We start from the raw sequence: 16997 nt of genomic DNA, 5'->3' as shown, positions 1-16997 counted from the left end.
CCCATGATCCCCACACAGCACAGGCTGATGCCATGCAGCCATTCAACAACCCTCTGCTGAGACACACGGGGAGGCTGGGGTGTGAGGGCCCTGATGGAGGCACCTAGATCTCATGAGGTAGGGGTGTAGGGGAGGGAGAGCCAGGGGGCCCGCCCGCGGGTAGCAAGCACAGAGGCGTGAAAGGGCGTGACATTTGGGAGGTCTGCTGCTGAAAGGTCACCCCGGCAGTTGTGGGGATGAATGGTAGTCACCCAGGCTGGAGGCAGAGGCCGTTTCAGACCTAATGGACCAGCCTCCGGGAAGTGGTCAGAGCTCAGTGGAGGGAGGCCCTGGGAGCAGGCTCCGTGGCCACGTGCAGGGCACGGGCAGTCCAGAGAGGGAAATGGGGGATGCTGAGACGCTCTGAGTAGCTGGCCCAGGGCTGGGGCTAGGCCTTCTCCCACCCATGGCACCCACGGCCTTCTCCACCCTGCCCACAGCCCAGAGGGTCCTCCTGCGCATGAACCCTTCAGCCCTGAGCCTCCTGACATCCCTACTTGATACCACTGGCACGTCCAGACCAGAGCTCCCCGTTCCCTCCAACCCTGCTCTCTCCAGCCTTCCCAACTTGACCAACAGCGTCACCATATCCCTCGCCCAGGGCAGGAACCTGGGGAGCCCCTGGACACCCCTCCCTCACACCACTCCCACTCTCCATCTGCATGCCGCCTCCCTGGCCAGGCCACGCTCATTTCTCAGCAGCCCACTGCAGGTGCCTCCCCACTGGGCTCCCGGCTTCCACACTCGCCCCCACAACAATCTATCCTCCACTCAGAGCTGCGCCAGCTTTTAAAACATCTAACCACATCATCCCTGCTGAAAACCCTCCAGCGGTTTCCCACAGCCTCCGGACAAAGTCCAAATGCTCTTCCTGCCCACAAAGCCCCAAGCCCTGGCCCCTGCCACCCTCGTCAACCTCAACCCACAACCAAGAGGCTCCATTCATATGAAACTTTCAGTTAAAAGCACCACACTCCAACCCCTGCCATCTCAGACCAGGGACACACTTCCCCTACCCCTTCACCCAGATAATTCCTTCTCATCCTTCAGTTCCAAGCCGAGATGACGCCTCCTCCAGGAAGCCAGGCACCTTCCTGTACAATCATCATAGCCACAGGTCTCCTTCAGCATGCCCAGCTGATTCCTCTACAGTCCCCATTCAAGGCCTCCATCCCTCAGGGCCTGTCACCATGCATGGCACATAGGAGATGCTCAGCAACATTTGCTGAGTGGCTGAAAGAGCAACTAGATCAATGGGCGGGGAAGTACTGGGTGAACAGCGTCCACCACCAGCCACAGCAACCTGCAGGGAAGGTAGCGAGGGGACAGGCCTGTCAGCAGCACTGAGGCAGCCCCAGCCACGTTGACGGGAAGGGCAATCGGGATGTGGCCAGTGGAAAACCACAGAACAGCGTGGAAGGGATGCTACCATCTGTGCAGAAAAAATGAATAATTTTTTGTATATGTATGTATGCATGTATGTATCTACCTAACTACTACAAAACAAATAAAAGAAATGAGTCCTCTTTCCTCGGTGAGGAGGATTCTTTCCAGCAACAGGGCAAGAGCAAGCCCTCTTGGGCTCAGGACTTTGCAGCTCCTGCTCCATCACCCCTTTTACTCCTCAGAAGGCCTCGGGAGGTGTGGTCATATTCCCCTTTCGCAGATGAGAGAAGCGAGCCTCCAGGAAGTGGGGAGACTTGTCAAGGTCACACAGCAGATGTGTGTGGGGTGGGGTAAATGAGAAACCCTGGCACCAGAGCCCCAGCTCTGGCATCTCCACCTGGGCTTCCCCAGACCCCAGAAACACACCCACAGGACCTGCAGAGCCAGCAGCTGGGGTCTCCTGAAGAGGAGGCTGGCCACCACTGGCAATGAGACCCTGGCCCTATCTGGGCTTCTGTGCCCATTGGTCCTCCAAGGTCTTAGCACTGCTCCCTGAGCCCTCTGGCCTGTCTCTCTGACTCCAAGGATTCAGACTGGCAGAGAATGAATGCCCAGCACAGACCTCTTGCTCAAATCTCTAGTAGTAAAATCTGCCCTGCGGAGCCACAGGTTGGGTGGGGAGAGAGAAGGACTGTTCCCAAACCAGGGATACAGCACATGTGGCCCCTAGGGGTCCCCAGACAGAGCTCAGGGGGCCTCTCTGAGGCCACAGAGATGTAGCAGGAATCAATTTCACCGCCTCCAGGAAGCACCCTGGCCTGTCGGCTCTGGGGACTTCATTAGTATTTAGCAGGCCATGGAGACCAAGAACACATCCTGGGACTCAAGTCTTCCCAGAGCCACAGAGGTGCCCACTCCATGCAGTCTTCCTGTTGTGCCTACGAAAGGCTGAGACCAGACAGGGATAGGGACGTCCCCAAGGGCACACGCCAAGACTGGACACCAGCCTCCTGCCTCCCAGATAAGGGCTCCAGCCTCTGCTCAGCGTTAGAGAGCCCTGGGTCCCCACCAGCCCTTCCACCCAATGCGGGGACAGTCCTTGCTCTCTGGGCATGCAGTGAGGGGTTGCTAAATGTTCTCTAAGTGCCTTTCCTCATCCTGGAGTGGCTAGGGCTGATGTGTGGCCCTGGGATGCTCTCTTGGGCTCCTGGGGACAGGGAAGCTGGAGGCAGGAGAGCCCAGGACAGGCAGTCGAGAACAGAGCATCCACCAGCCCAAGGCTGTGAGCTGGCCATGGTAATCGGAGGAAATTCTGAGTGCATGTGTTGTGCCCAGGGTAATCCAATCCATGAAGGGACAGGGGGTTGCCATGGTTAGGGACAGGTACAGTTTCCGGGTGGAACAATGGCCCGGTTGCTTCTAAAAAGCCCTGCTCTAATCCTACCTCATCCACCAAGTCACAGAATCACGAACTCAGTGAGTCAAGGAAACCTCTTTGAATCCTGCAGTTCTTGAGCATGTCCAAGAGACACTGAGAATCTAAGGTTGGCGGACTATTGGAGCTGAAGCCCTTCCAGGTGCCACAGCGCGGTTTCCTGGCCAGGCATCCTGGACAAGAAGGCAGCTTAGACACCTACCTGGACCCCTACCCCATCCCTCCACAGGGGATGGCCCCGCCTCCTCCCTCTCACCCAGAAAATAAGTCAGAAAGGTTATGTGAGAACTTCAAAGGAGGCAAATGGTTCAGATTTGGGGCCTTTCTGGAGAACCCATAAATCCCTGAAGTTATTTTCTTTGAAACTCTCCTGGAGGATGTAATGTCCAAGCAATCCTCTGCTGGCCGCCCGGGCATCAGCTCACCACCCTCCTAACTTTACAGACAAGATTCACCAAGCCCACAGGGTCTGAAGTTTTATCCTCCCTCTCCCTTATGAATCCTGTTTTTGCCTTTGTTCCTAGATGCAGCTGACCTACCGACTCCCTTGCATGAGGACCGGCTTGCCTGCACTGTGGCTGACCCACAGGCTTCAAGCCCCTGAGCTGTGCTGAGACACTGGTCTGCAGGATGCCTGGTGGGACAACTTCCATCTTACCCAGCTCCTCCCCTGAGACGGGGCCCTCTGCGTCTCCTGACAGGAGAGTGGGCCTTGGGTTCCAGCCTTGGCATAGGACTAAGACAAAGCATTGGCCCTGGAAGTGCCCTGCAGGCAGGTAGACAGGCTCCCTGCTCACCTAAGACTGCCCAGGCCTGGGTGAGTGGCCACAGAGGACCCCAGCACCCACCAGTGACCACTTGCCCTCCAGGGAGAGGAACAAAGAGGGGGCTGCCAAGAAGTGGGGTGTAGACACCAGCAGGTCCTTGTGAGATACAGTGGGTGGGTGTCCCTGCCCTGGGCTTAAGTTCTAGCTCCTCCCCGCTGCCTGGGTGATGCTGATGACATCTGGAGGTACCCTCCGTGTCCTGCCCCTCTAAGTGCAGGTGAGGCCTGACTGAGGAACACAGTGAGAGGGGCTTCGTCAGGGCTAGAGGGCTCTCTGCCAAAGTCACTTCCTGTGCCCAAACAATGGACGGCAAGGAGCCACATGCAGCCTCTCCTCTGGAGCCTAAAGCTGCAGAGGGACCTAGAGTCAGAGAGTGGCTGAGGACTGAGGACCTCTCTGGCAGCTGAGGGGCCATAATTCAGGGCTTCTGAGAAGGACTGAACCCCTGGCCCTGAGAGCTCCTTGTCGTGATTCTTCAGTGACAATACCTGGGGCTCTCTGAGACTTTTCCAGCCCTGGGCCCTGGCACGCCTTCATGGTCCTGACAACCTGAGGGATGCTGTGCCTGCCGATCACTCACGAGCATGGCCCTGCCTCCAGCATTTATTCAGGCCACGCCCCTCCTGAATGCCATCTCTACCAGCCAACCTCACCCACCTCCAGAAGCCCAAATACCGCTCCTCTGAGCTGGGAGCCAAATCACTCCTGCAGACCTGACACCTCCCCCAGTAATGCCCCTAGTACCAGCCTTCCCTGGGCCTGGGTCTCGAGATAATCAGGCCGGCACTGTGTTGGCGGGAGGGGGATCCTTCCTGCTCCCTGCTGGGGGTTGCACCTCCTTGGTTTCCTTTGCCCTTGCACTGCTGGAGGATGGGGCTGGGTCAGAAGCAGGCAGTGACCCGGGCACGGCACCTCTCTGGGCCTGATTAAACCTGCGGCGTCTCAGTTTCCCTGTCTGCAACTGGGCTATGGGGTAGAGCAGCAGTTCTCAGAGTGTAGACCAAAGACCCCTGGGGGTCCAAGACCCTTGCAGGAAGTCTGCAAAGCCTTCTCTTTTCCAACTACACATCTGTGAGGCCAAATTTTCTTCATACACTTCAGCCAAAATATCCCATCAGACTGGACATTAAGCAGAGATGAGAATCCAGTTGGCTTTATTAAGCCAGACATTAAAGAGATTTGAAAAAACCTGTAAAACAATGCTACTCTTCTCACCATTATTTTATTTTGGGAAATGTCATTTTTAGTAAAAATGTTATTTATGTTATAATAGATTTATCATGGTTACTTTTTCAAAAATTAATATGTTTCTAAATGTCTCAGTTTTAACTTCTAATATGGCAAATATCTACAGATATAACTCAGTATACAAAAGTCCTTTGGGATCCTCAATAATCCTCAATAATTTTTAAGAACATAAAGGGTTCCTGTGACCAAAAAGTGTGAGAAGCTCTAGAGTAAATGATCTGCACGGACCCTTATTGTTCTGCTCTTCTCTGAGCTCAGCCTCTTGGAATCTGCTGTGTCCTGGCTGGGGAAGGCATCTTTCTTTGTCGTCTTGAGTTTGAAGGTGGAGAGTGGTGTGTGTGTGTGTGTGTGTTTCTAATCAAGGTTTGAGGGGAGGAGGAGCAGAGCATGTTCCCTCCTTTAGCATCCTCCTGAGGACATCCATCCATCCTCTCTTGCCCCCGAGGCCTGATGGCAGATCCTAGCCCCTTAGCAAACACACAGCAGAGCAGCCCTTCTGTGCCTGGGCAAAGCACCAAGCGGCTCACTGACTCCGCTCTGGCCTTCCATTGGTTTCAAGGCCTAGAGAGGCACATGAAAACTGTGTAGTACAAACCGCTCCCCACCCCAACCACACCACAAAAGTCACGGCCCACGAGGATGAGCCCCCGCCGAGCGAGCGAGCGGCTGCTGGCAGATGGGCCCCAACAGGGGCCCCAGGGTCCAGCTGTACAGCGGACAAAGTCTCAGGAGGCGGCCCCCGGCAGGGCGGGCGTGCTGGAGGTGGGGCGGGCCGGGCGGGGCGGGGCGGGGCGGGGCGGGGCGGGGCGAGGTGGGTGGGGTGGGGCGGGGCGTGGAGGGGCCTGGACTGGCACGCCGGCGGGGCGGCACTCACGTAGATGAGGTGGTCTCGGTAGCGGATAAGCAGGTTGCGCAAGATGCCCGCCTCGTTGAGGTCCCCTAGGCGGATCATATCCTCCACGCCGTGGACCGACGTGGGGTGCATAGGCTTGATGTGCGTTGCGTTCTGCGGGGAGATCCAGTGTTCCTGCGGGGAGCCGGTGGCCAACGTCAGCGCGCTTCAGGGGAAGGGGCCGGGATGGGCGGGAGCGCGGGGTGAGTGCTAACCCCGGTAAGGGCCTTGACCTCTCTGGCGGTCAAACACGGTCAGTTCTAACAAGGTTGAGCCTTTCAGGATGGTACTAGCCACCTCTGCCCCTCAAGGACGGCTCCTTCTCTTAGGGGATTCTCTCGCAGACCTAAGAGGTGGGCAGGGCAGGGATTTTGGCCCCAGCTGACTGCTGTCAGTAAGGGGATTAGAGTTCCCTCAGGCCCTCTGCAGGATGGAGTGGAAAGGGTACTAATTAGAGGTAGACAGGCTTGGTCTCAAATTCAGGCTCCGGTGGAAAAAAAAAAAAAAAAAAAACATTAAAAAGTGATTTCAGGCCGGGCGCGGTGGCTCAAGCCTGTAATCCCAGCACTTTGGGAGGCCGAGACGGGCGGATCACGAGGTCAGGAGATCGAGACCATCCTGGCTAACACGGTGAAACCCCGTCTCTACTGAAAAATACAAAAAACTAGCCGGGCGAGGTGGCGGGCGCCTATAGTCCCAGCTACTCGGGAGGCTGCGGCAGGAGAATGGCGTAAATCCGGGAGGCGGAGCTTGCAGTGAGCTGAGATGCGGCCACAGCACTCCAGCCCGGGCGACAGAGCAAGACTCCGTCTCAAAAAAAAAAAAAAAAAAAAGTGATTTCAGATAGTGCCAAGAATACCTCAACAGGTGTATGTGGTGGAGAGTCATGGGGGGAGCTGCTTGAGATGGGTTGGTCAGGGTCTGCCCCTCTGAGGGGGTGGCATATGAGCTGAGGCATGAAGGAAGAGAAAGAGACCACTGTAAAAAGATTGGGGGGTGGGGGCGGGGGGCCAGAGGGCTTCAGGTCCAGGGAACAGCAAAACAACGGCTCAGGCCGGCAAAGCCTTGGCACATTCAAGGGAAAGACGGAAGGCGGGGCGGTAGCAGTGGTGCTGGGGAGAAGTGGACCCACCAGGCGGTATTTCCTGGGGCTTGCTGATGAGCTGTGGGAGCAAGGGGTGTGAACTCTCAGGACCTGTGAGCTGAAGTGGAGGACACAGGTTGCTTGCCCAGCTCTCCTTACTCTGCAGTATTCCCCGGCTGCCCTGTGGTGGCAGATGGGTGAGCATTTGGGAAGTGCACCGGCTCTTTCAACAAGCTGGCAAAGCCCTGGTTTCCTCAGGGCCCTGGGGCCCTCCCCGACCCCAGAGGGGGGTGTCCAGCACCTTCATAAAATCCCAGACTTTCAGGGAAGTGTGGCCACCGCCTGAGTGTACCTCAGCCCTCCCATCCCCAAATGCCATGACCAAGTAGCCCCAGGACCTGCCTTTTGGGGGAAAAGGGGACCTCTCTGCCATCCCCCAGCTCAGGCCCTGAGACTTGCTGAGCAGATGTGATGCATATGCCATGTCCTCCCCCACCTGCTCCTCCTCCGGGTCCCTTCTGGCAGAGCCAACCCCAACAGCTGGACACTAGCATGTATCTGGACATCAGCTCCCCACCATCACCACCCCAGTCCAACGGGTCACCCAGTCCTGCCCATTCAACCCTCTAAAAGGCTGCTGAGTGGGCAGTGCCCTCCTCACCACCCTCAAGCCCACACCCTGATTGAGACCACCGTTTCTCACTGGCCCTTCCATCAAATCCTTCATCCCCTGGTCCTTTCCTGAGGCACGCTCCTGACCCTGTCACTCTGGGGCTCTCAGCCCTTCCTTAACTCCCCTGGGCTCCTCAGCCTGGCATCAAGGGCCCACATGTGCTGGACACAGGGATCCCTAACCTCCATCCCAGCTACCCCTGGCACTTCCTAGCCAGGGAACATGGGTTTCGTGTCCCCAAAGGCCTCTGTGACTTTGCTCCACCATTCCCTCTACCTTCTTTCTCCTTAGCCTTCGAGGCTTGGCTCAGAGGTTTCCCAGTTTCTGAAGCCTCCCCTGACAGTGCTGGCCACCCTCACCTGTGCTGTCCCCCTGCCTCCAGGGCCACGTCTGAGGCCACAGGGGCTAGGCACAAATGATGTGGCAGGGAGCCTCTGATGGGACAGATGGCTGGCTGGTGACTGTAGGGGACCAGGTCTGAATGCGAGGCAGAAGTCAGTCATGGAGAGACCCCAGAAGTCCCCCATTTCAGCCCCCTCACTTCACATGAGAAAACAGGCTTGGAGGACGGTGGCAGCCTGCCCAGGCCCTCAGGGGGATCAGGGGCTGCGCTGGGCAGAGCCCCCCAGCCCAGTTTCCCTGACACTCCATGGCACTTCCAGGCCAGCAGCACTTCAACACAGGGTAGGCTCTCATGCAGCCTCCCCAAGGCGAGGGGTTGGGTGCTGACGTTAGGGAACCTGCCTGGACTTTCCAGTCCCGTGTGGAACATTCCTCTCTCCCAGGCACCCTATGTCTTATACAAGCTGATCCCGTTGGAAAATCTCCCCACACCGTCCCTGCTCTGTGCCTCTATCCTAGGCCCCAGTGTGGACAGGAGGGGAGAGGGCTCCTGGGCAGGCTGTCTGCCATCCCCATTTGACCCCAACCTCGGGTCCCCACATCCCTCCCCAAAACAGTTCCGCACACAGGTTGACAGTGCTCAGTCACGGCATGACCCCGGACCCCAAAGTACATCAGTTTACCCTCCTGAGCCTCCACGTCCTCAGCTGCGAAATGGGAATGAGAGTAAGCGTCCCTTTTTCCCAGGGTTTTGGGAGGACTGATGGATGTGATCACGACATCCATCTTTGTTGACAGCTTTCTCCTGCCAGGTCTGTAGAGTGCTGCTGCTTGGTAAATGCTCAGCCAGAGCTGGGCATTGTCACTCTACTGCCTTTTGATTTACATTTGCTCTTCTAACATCCCTAACAGAGAATCACTGACCCCATTTAACAGTGACGAGTCTGACTCAAGAGGTAAAATGACTTGCCCAGTAGCTGCGCCGCTCACACTGTTTCCTGCGTGGGAGGACTCCCAACAGAGGCCAGCACCCTTCAGGTCAAGGTCCACAGGTACCTACCAGGGGCCAAAGTGTAACCAGGGCAGTAACTGAGGCCTGGCCTGAAGGAATGCCAGCAACTGGGGGAGGGGAACATGGTCAATTCCAGGGACCAAGTACGCCTTTGGGAAAGAGCTGGCCTGGACTGAGCGGGGACAACTTGCTCCCTAGAGGAAGGGAAGGAGGGGTGTATCTGGCAACAGAAATGGCTTGGACAAAGGCAAGACACTGGGATTCCAGTGGGGACTGGAACCATAACCTTTCATTCATCACTCGGTGAGTCTTTACCAAGAGGTTTCTCTGGGCAGACCCCTTGATGAACTCTGGGGAACCAGATGGGACTGGCCTGTTCCCTGCTCTCAAGTTGCTAGGAGTCTGTGGGCAGACAGAGGGGTAAGAGATGACAGCCTGGAGTGGGGAAAAAGGGGATGGAATAGGGGTGGGAAAGGCTTGTAAAGAAGGGGTCTGGAAGCCCTGGGGGTCCAATGCCACAGATGCAAACCCCAGCCTCCTGAAATGCCCCTGCTAGCCAGTCATGCCCACCCCTCCTGCAGCCCCCACTCTCAGGGCCTGGGTGGAGGAGAAGCGGAAGGGGACCTTTGGGATTCAGTGACTCAGAGTTACGGGACACCATCTGACATGCAACATGACCCAGGTGAAACTCAAGCCTGCAGACAGAGTCCCTGGTCCCCACCCTGGGGGCTCTGGGCAGGTTAGCAGGCCTGTCTGTGCTGCCAGCCAGCCTGTGCCTCCCCTTCTGGGGCTGCATCCTCACAGTAGCTTCCTAGAGGGTCCTAGAACTGGAGCCTCTGGAGCGATATTGGAAGCACTTCAGTTCTACAGCCCAGGGGCCAAAAATGTGATTAGCAGAACCTGATCCCTAAAGTCGCCACTGAGATAACGCTGACAGGGGAGACTCACGCACAGAAGACAGAAGTCCTGGGTTCTACTGAGATAACGCTGACAGGGGAGACTCACGCACAGAAGACAGAAGTCCTGGGTTCTACTGAGATAACGCTGACAGGGGAGACTCACGCACAGAAGACAGAAGTCCTGGGTTCTACTGAGATAACGCTGACAGGGGAGACTCACGCACAGAAGACAGAAGTCCTGGGTTCTACTGAGATAATGCTGACAGGGGAGACTCACGCACAGAAGACAGAAGTCCTGGGTTCTACTGAGATAATGCTGACAGGGGAGACTCACGCACAGAAGACAGAAGTCCTGGGTTCTACTGAGATAATGCTGACAGGGGAGACTCACGCACAGAAGACAGAAGTCCTGGGTTCTAATGCCAGCACCACCACTTACTAGCTGTGTGACTGGCTGCGTGGTCCCTCTATGTGCCTCAGTTTCCTCATGGGGTAACAGTTCTTTCCCTCCCTGCCTTCCACAGATGCCATGAGAGTCCAAAGACAGAACTTGGGTTAAAGGGCCTTGTAAACACTGAGGGGATGCACCTGAGGGCTGCAGGAATATGTGGGATGCTCCTGCCCACTCCATGTCAATCCTGGCCTCGAGGATCCTGAGCCCTCCTCTCATCCCCAGCAGAGCCTTGGTTTCAAGTCCCTGCACCCTCTTTCTCCTGACTCTCCTCCCTCAGACCAGGAGGCTAAGACAGGTACTCAGTCCAGTTCTATGTCCCCAGCCCCTGGCACACCATGGGGCACAGCCCACATTATGGCAGAGCTGAATCTCCCTGGGTTCTTCATATCCCTGCTAAGCTGCACTTGTGTGCTCTGTACCCCATCTGCATACCCCCAGTGACACACACATGTGCACACATGCTCAGAGGCCCCAGAGCTTCCCCTGCGGGCCCGCATGTGAACCAGCCTCCTTCTCCAGGGCAGGCCCCTGACTTCAGACCTCTCCGAGGCCCCACTATCACTACCTAGAAAACTTACACTTCTGGGGTCCCTTTCCTTTTGGGCCACAGATAAAGGGTTAATCTGTGAGACCAATTTCCGGGACAGTGTCAAGGTGGACAGTGGATTCATGTGATGTCAGTAACCCAATACAGTAAGGCTGTGGGCGTTCATTTAACTTTCAGACTAGCACTAACTTCACTGAGGTGTTCTACACGTGTGATCTCACATATGGGTCAACAGCCCTCTGAGATACTTATTATTATCCTCATTTTACAAAGAGGAAACTGAGGCTCAGGAGGGAAGGAGACTTGGCCAAGTCTGCACAGCTAACAAGTGGATGAGATGGGATTTGAATGCAGTCAGTCTGCCCCCAAAGCACCTCCGTGTCTGAGGAGCTTCTAGCCTGCTCCCCCAGCACTCAAACCCCACCATACACACACACATCTCTAACACTAGGCAGAGTGAACTGAAGTGCTTGTGGAAACAGAACAAGTAGCCTGAGGCAGGCAGGGGGTTCCCTCTTGCTGGGGTGCTGGGGAAGGCTCATGGAAGGAGGCATCTGACAGGCAGAAGTGGGGGCACGGGCACAGCCTCCATCTCCTTTAGATCATCTCCCTGCCTTGAGGCAGCTGTCAGCCCAGATCTTCCCCCAAGGCATGGGGCAAGAGGAGGGAGGGGACTACTCACATTGCCTTCATCGTCCACCACCTGGATCTGCCCAGAGTCGCAGAGCTTCACCACTGCCCCGATGGGCACATCAAACTCCTGCCCCGATCTCAGGTCCATCCACACATAGTCCCCCTATGGGCGAGAGAGAGTCCCAGGCCAGGTGAGCAGGGAGCCCCCTTCCAGGCAGCCCTGCATCCCTCTGTTACCACCAGAGGCTCTGGGCTAACCACAGAAGGGGGAAGAGAAGGGGACTCACACTTACTAGAAACCTTCTGGAGCAGGGCAGGCCCTGGGCTGGCCATTTATGCAATGTCATCAGTCCCTCCTCTAGAGCAGCCATGTTCCCATTTTACAGAAGAGTTAGCAGAGGCTCAGAGGGAGCCAAAGCCTCTTGAAGCCCAGCTCTCCCCATGGATCTACACTCTACATGTGTATGACAGATTCACTGGAGTCTAGACAGAAACACAAGACCACTCAAACCACTTCCTCTCTAACATGAGGTGACACCAGAAGACACCCAGACCGTGGGTGAGCTGCATCCTTCTTTACCTCCAGGGCCGATTTTCATCATCATCATGACAGGTTCCTCACAGGGACACCACTCCTTGCTGGGCCCTAGATAAGGGTTCAGCCACATTGTCTTCTGGCATGTGGGGAGCGCCCTGACCTCGCAGGAGGATGTCGTTTTGTGTTTCTGTGGCATCTGGCCCAGGGCCTGGGTCTCACTACTCACTCAGTAAGGGATCGTGAGAGTCAAACGTAAAATCCCAAGTCAGAGAAATGGACTGAGAACAACCACATTCAGCACTGATGGATTCAACAGACATGTATTGATTACCTACTGAGTACAAAACACTGATTAATCTAAATGCTGGGGGTTGAGCAGTGATTATGGAGTCTACATTCAAGTTAGAGGTGGTGACAAACAACTGAGCAAATAGATCAGCATGATCACTTTGGATACTGGGGTGAGTGCTGTCAAGGGAATAAACAAGCCAGTGGTAGAGAATGACAGGGCCAACCAACCTAGACCCAGTAGCCAATGGAGCTGCTCCGTGGAGGGAATCGCTGAACTGACACCTGAAGGGTGACAAGCAGTCAGCCAAGGGAAAAGCAGGGGACAGTAATCCCAGCATAGGAAAGAACATGTGCAAAGGCCCTGTGGCAGGAAGGAACAGCCAGGAGGCAGGACCTAATGAGCAAAAGGGAGCTCAGAGAAGTAGACAGGGTCCAGGATACATAGGCCCTTTGTTGGCCTTGGGATACAAGCTTAGATTTTATTCTAATCCTAATAAAAGTATTCTTTTTTGGATGGTACTCAAACTCCCTAGGAGTGTGGAAGAACTCAGACATTCTAATAAGAATATAACTTAATATCAAATTGCAAATAAAAATGTAACAGCTGATAAAACTGATTCACAATGAAGTAAACCCATGGGAATGGTCTGACAGAATCTGTTCTGGGCTAGGAGTCAGAAGACTGGGTTTCAGGCCCTGCCTGGCCTTGGTGAGTCGCTGACCTCTTTCAGCCTCAATTTCCACATTTCTCAGTGAAGGCTGAACTCAGTGAGTCCAAGACCAACTCATTACTGTTTCAGCCTCCTCTTATTCCCATCAGAACCAGCTACAGTCATGCATTGTTTAACACCAGAGATAAGTTCTGTGCGAACATCTTGGAGTCATTGAGTGTACCTCACAAACCTAGATGTGTACTTCACTACACACCTAGGCTGGATGGGGTAGCCTCTTGTTCCTAGGCTACAAACCTGTACAACCTGCTACTGTACTGAATACTATAGGCAGTCGTACTCCATGGTGTATATTTGTGTATGTAAACATATCTAAACATACACATGAAAGGAATAGTAAAATATGGTATTATAGTCTTACGGGACCACTGCCATCTATATGCTTTCTTCCAGCCACAGCTGCCCCTGTGGACCCTCCCTTCATATGAAGGGGAGGTTGGCACATGATAGAGTCAGGCTAGTCCCAAACCCAAACTTCCTCTCAGAAAAAGTAAGAAAACTTGGAGAGGCTTGGGAGTGGAAGAGAACTCCTGTTTACGGAGCATTCACTGTGGGCCTGGGCTCCACAGGCTGCATCCCATAAACTGCCCCATTTAATCCTCACAGCTGCTTGTGCCCAAGCCCTGCTGCACTCCCCAACCCTGGGCTTACCCCTGACAGCCACCCCACACTGGGTCTGCTCCCCTTCCCCACTGGCCTGGAGCTCCCTAGGGTGGGGCTGAGTCTGAGTCCCTCAACTGTGGCTCCCCAGAGCCCAGCCCAGAGCGGGCCTCAGTGAGAGAGAAGGGGTGGGGAGCGCGTTCGCTTGTGGGCGACAGCATGTGGCCAGGGGACTGTCTCCAATTTCTCTCCTCAAAGAGGTCAAGAAACATGCCCAAGGTCACACAGCTGTTTTGTGGCAGAGCCAGGACTGAAGCCCAGGTCTGAGAAACCCCAAATCCAAGGCTCTTTCCTGACATTCCCTGGGCCCAGCCCCACATGTAGCTCAGTGAGCAAAACAGGAAGCACTGATAGAGTCCTCCGTGCCCAGATGGCTCATGTGCCCTGAAGGCAAGCTGGAGACAGGCTGGGGGCAACTGGAAGGCAGGGGTCTAAGTCACCTGTATCCCCCAGCCCAGCACGGGGCCTGGCACACAGAAAATGTTTGTTTCCCCTGGGAGAAGATAAAATAACCAAAATCACAAAAACTTCATGTGATCAGGAAATGGAGATTCCTAGAGGCTGAGTGAAGCACTTGGGGCCACACAGCAAACAGACATGACTAGAACTCTTCTTACTTAGGGCTGTCACCAAAGGGCAGTGACCAAACTATCTCTGCTCTAGGTCAGACTTAAAGAAACAGGTTCAGATGGAAGGGGAGAGGCTTCAGGGAGAATTCTGGGGTCTTAGGACTTCTGAAGGGGAACATTCCTGTGGCCCTAGGGAAAGTTGTTGAAGCATTGCAATGCAGGAAGGTTGTAAGGATCCTCATTTTACAGCTGAAGAAACTGAGGGCCAAAGAAAGAAAGGAACCTGGCCACAGTCACTCATCAAACCAGTGACTGACAGGACTATTAGCCATCTGGAGGACAGAGCCAGGACCAAAACCAGGGTGGGTCAAGAGTCACTGGCTCAGAGGGAGAAGGGAGGGAGGAAGCCACGAAAGAAGATGAAGCTTCATTGAGGGGCAGGAGGCGGGTGAGAAAGGGGAACCAGGCTCCAGGTAGGACCCCACCACTCCCTTCCATTCCCATGGCTAGCCCCAGGCACCCCACCACTGCATCTGGCCCCATTCCTACACCATGTTCCATGACAACTTTACACACTGTATGGGGCACCTTGCTTGGTCTCATTTTGAATGGAAGATCTCGTTTGTGACATGACGCATGCCTCAGCGGGGCTGTGTAATGTGGGGCAAGTCCCAGCTTCTCTCCTATCAAATATGTGACCAGGGCAGAGGGTCTCCCAGGCCCCAGTAGCTATGCAGGCTCCCAGTCCCACAGTCATGACTTCCTAGAACGCGTCTGTTCGAATGTTCTCAGGGGTACCCCAAAACCCCTGTGGGGCCTCCCCTCCAGGAAAGCCAGCACACATCCACAGTGAACACATAGTCAGGATGTCTAGCTTGTAGTCCCAGCTCCACCACTAACGCTGTGTCTCTTTGGGTGAGGCACTCAATCTTTCTGGGCCTCAGTTTCCACCAGCCTTGAAATGGAAGGAGTCAGTGCATGTAAAGATGAGAGACCCACGCAAATGCACATTGTTCTTTCTGTCTACCCTCCTTCGTCCCAGGCATCAAGCTGGTCTTGGGCCAATATTAATAATTCCCCATGGGGCCTTAGCCCTTTCTGTCTCTTCCTTACTCTAGGACCAGGCCTGGGGTCAGTCCCTGTTTATGGAGTCTGTTTCAGGACATTTTGCCCCTCGTTATCTTCGTGATCACTCTGGGACACTGGTTTTATCACCCCATTTTCACAGATGGGAAACGTGAGCCAAGCGTCTTGCCAGTGTCTAGTTGCTAAACATAGTTTGGAGAGGAGACCAGTGGGCCGAGCTTTCCCTTCCACCAGCGGTCAGCCAGTCCACAAACTATGGCTCGGGTCCCTCTGTGCACCTGGAGGTGCTCCCTGCTTTGGACCTGAGCAATGCAGGACACCCCTGCCCAGACATGGCCTGCCTGGCTTGGGTTTCCCAGATGCAAAACCTCCCCTCCCAGGAAAGGGCAGCCGCGGCCAAGTTCACGCTGGGGGAGGTCAGAGACCGCAGGTGGTATCCTAGGGCTGCAGTCCACGCACACCCTGAAGCTTAGCGACCCTGTTTGTGGCCCGCCCAGCTTCTAACGGGGAGGGGGGCGGGGTGGGGACTGAGGCCCGAGGCGAGGCGCCCTCCCCCTCCCATCTCCCCTCCGGGTCCGGGCCTCACCGGCAGGACAGCGTAGGTCTTGAACGCCTGGTTCAGGCTGCGCACCAGCGCCCACTTGCCGAGCTGCGGGACGCTTGCGGGGTCGGCAGAGTCGGCGGGGTCGGCGGGGGGCTCCATGGTGCGGCGATGGCGGCACTGCTCCGGCTCCCTAATTCACCTAATCCCGTGCGCGCCGCCCGCCCCGGAACCCTAAACCGGGCCATCTGCCGCGGGTCCATGGCAACGGCGGCTTAGGTGACGCCCGCGGGCAGGATGGCGAGGGGGCGCCCGCACCACCCCGGCCCGCTCCGTCTCGGCGGAACCCCCCGCACCCCCACTTCGCCGGGAATTCCAGGCGGCCTCACTGGCACCGTGGCGGTAGGCCTGGGATAAACGTGGCACCTGGCACCGCACCTGACCGCAGTTTTGGAAAAAATCGGTGTGTTTTCTCTGGAAGGAAACACGAGGATGTTATGGAATAGAACGCAGTCAACTCCCGGGGTTTTTAAGACTAAACGGGAGATGCATTGAAGATATTTCTGGCTCCCTGGCTGCTTCTGGGGAGTGAGGTCAGATACACAGTTTCCTTCTGGGGTAAGTTTGGGGGAAAGCCCCTGAAGAGTCGGTGTGCTCCTCCCGCAGCCCCCGAGGTCAAATAGCAGCCCACATCCATCCTGCATGAGAGGCCTTGGAGGCCTGGTGTGGGGTCCCCTGAACTCCACAGGACTGCTGCATCATCTCCATGGCTCAGAGCTCTCCCTGCAATGGGGCGAGCTGGCCTCTTGTGTCCTAGCAGCCACATAGTGCTGGGCACCAGGCCTCGGTCCACACTGAGCTGTGAGCCAGAGGCCACCATCCCATCCCGAGGGCCAGGAAGGCCCAGGCCCTGGGACTCCCCTCCCATTCCTTCCTTCTCGCCTTGCCCTGCCTATCTTTGTCCTCCTCCCCTCTTTCCTCCTTTTTTTTTCTCTTCTCTTTTCAAGGCCTCCAGTCTGCATTTGTGGCCCTCCGCATTGCCTAGTATCCTGGAAGCCAACTGCTCCCCAACAAATAAAAAACGGCAGAGAGTGAGGGCCAGGGACTGGG

The 16997-nt window shown here is 55.7% G+C and overlaps 1 protein-coding gene across 13 annotated transcripts in view; it reads right to left on the bottom strand.

Moving 5' to 3' along the window:
- LOC105468794 (myosin VIIA) overlaps window positions 1-16997 on the bottom strand; it is an 86162-nt gene that overhangs the window by 59815 nt on the left and 9350 nt on the right. For 2 of the 13 annotated variants that reach the window (XM_024788802.2, XM_011719155.3), the window contains exons 1-3: window positions 15933-16101; window positions 11521-11634; window positions 5810-5962 (exon numbers count right to left, since the gene is read on the bottom strand). The exons of 1 other annotated variant lie outside the window; for it this stretch is intronic. In XM_024788802.2, coding sequence (XP_024644570.2) covers window positions 5810-5962; window positions 11521-11634; window positions 15933-16049 — 384 coding nt within the window. In that variant the 5' untranslated portion in view covers window positions 16050-16101. Of the gene's footprint in view, window positions 1-5809; window positions 5963-11520; window positions 11635-15932; window positions 16107-16997 lie in introns of those variants that run through there. 10 more of the 13 variants (XM_011719158.3, XM_024788803.2, XR_011610948.1 and 7 more) reach the window with 9 other exon arrangements.

Source organism: Macaca nemestrina, chromosome 12 (assembly GCF_043159975.1).
Source record: "Macaca nemestrina isolate mMacNem1 chromosome 12, mMacNem.hap1, whole genome shotgun sequence".
In the NCBI taxonomy this organism is placed as follows: domain Eukaryota; kingdom Metazoa; phylum Chordata; class Mammalia; order Primates; family Cercopithecidae; genus Macaca; species Macaca nemestrina.
This window is presented reverse-complemented; position numbering and strand designations above follow the sequence as displayed.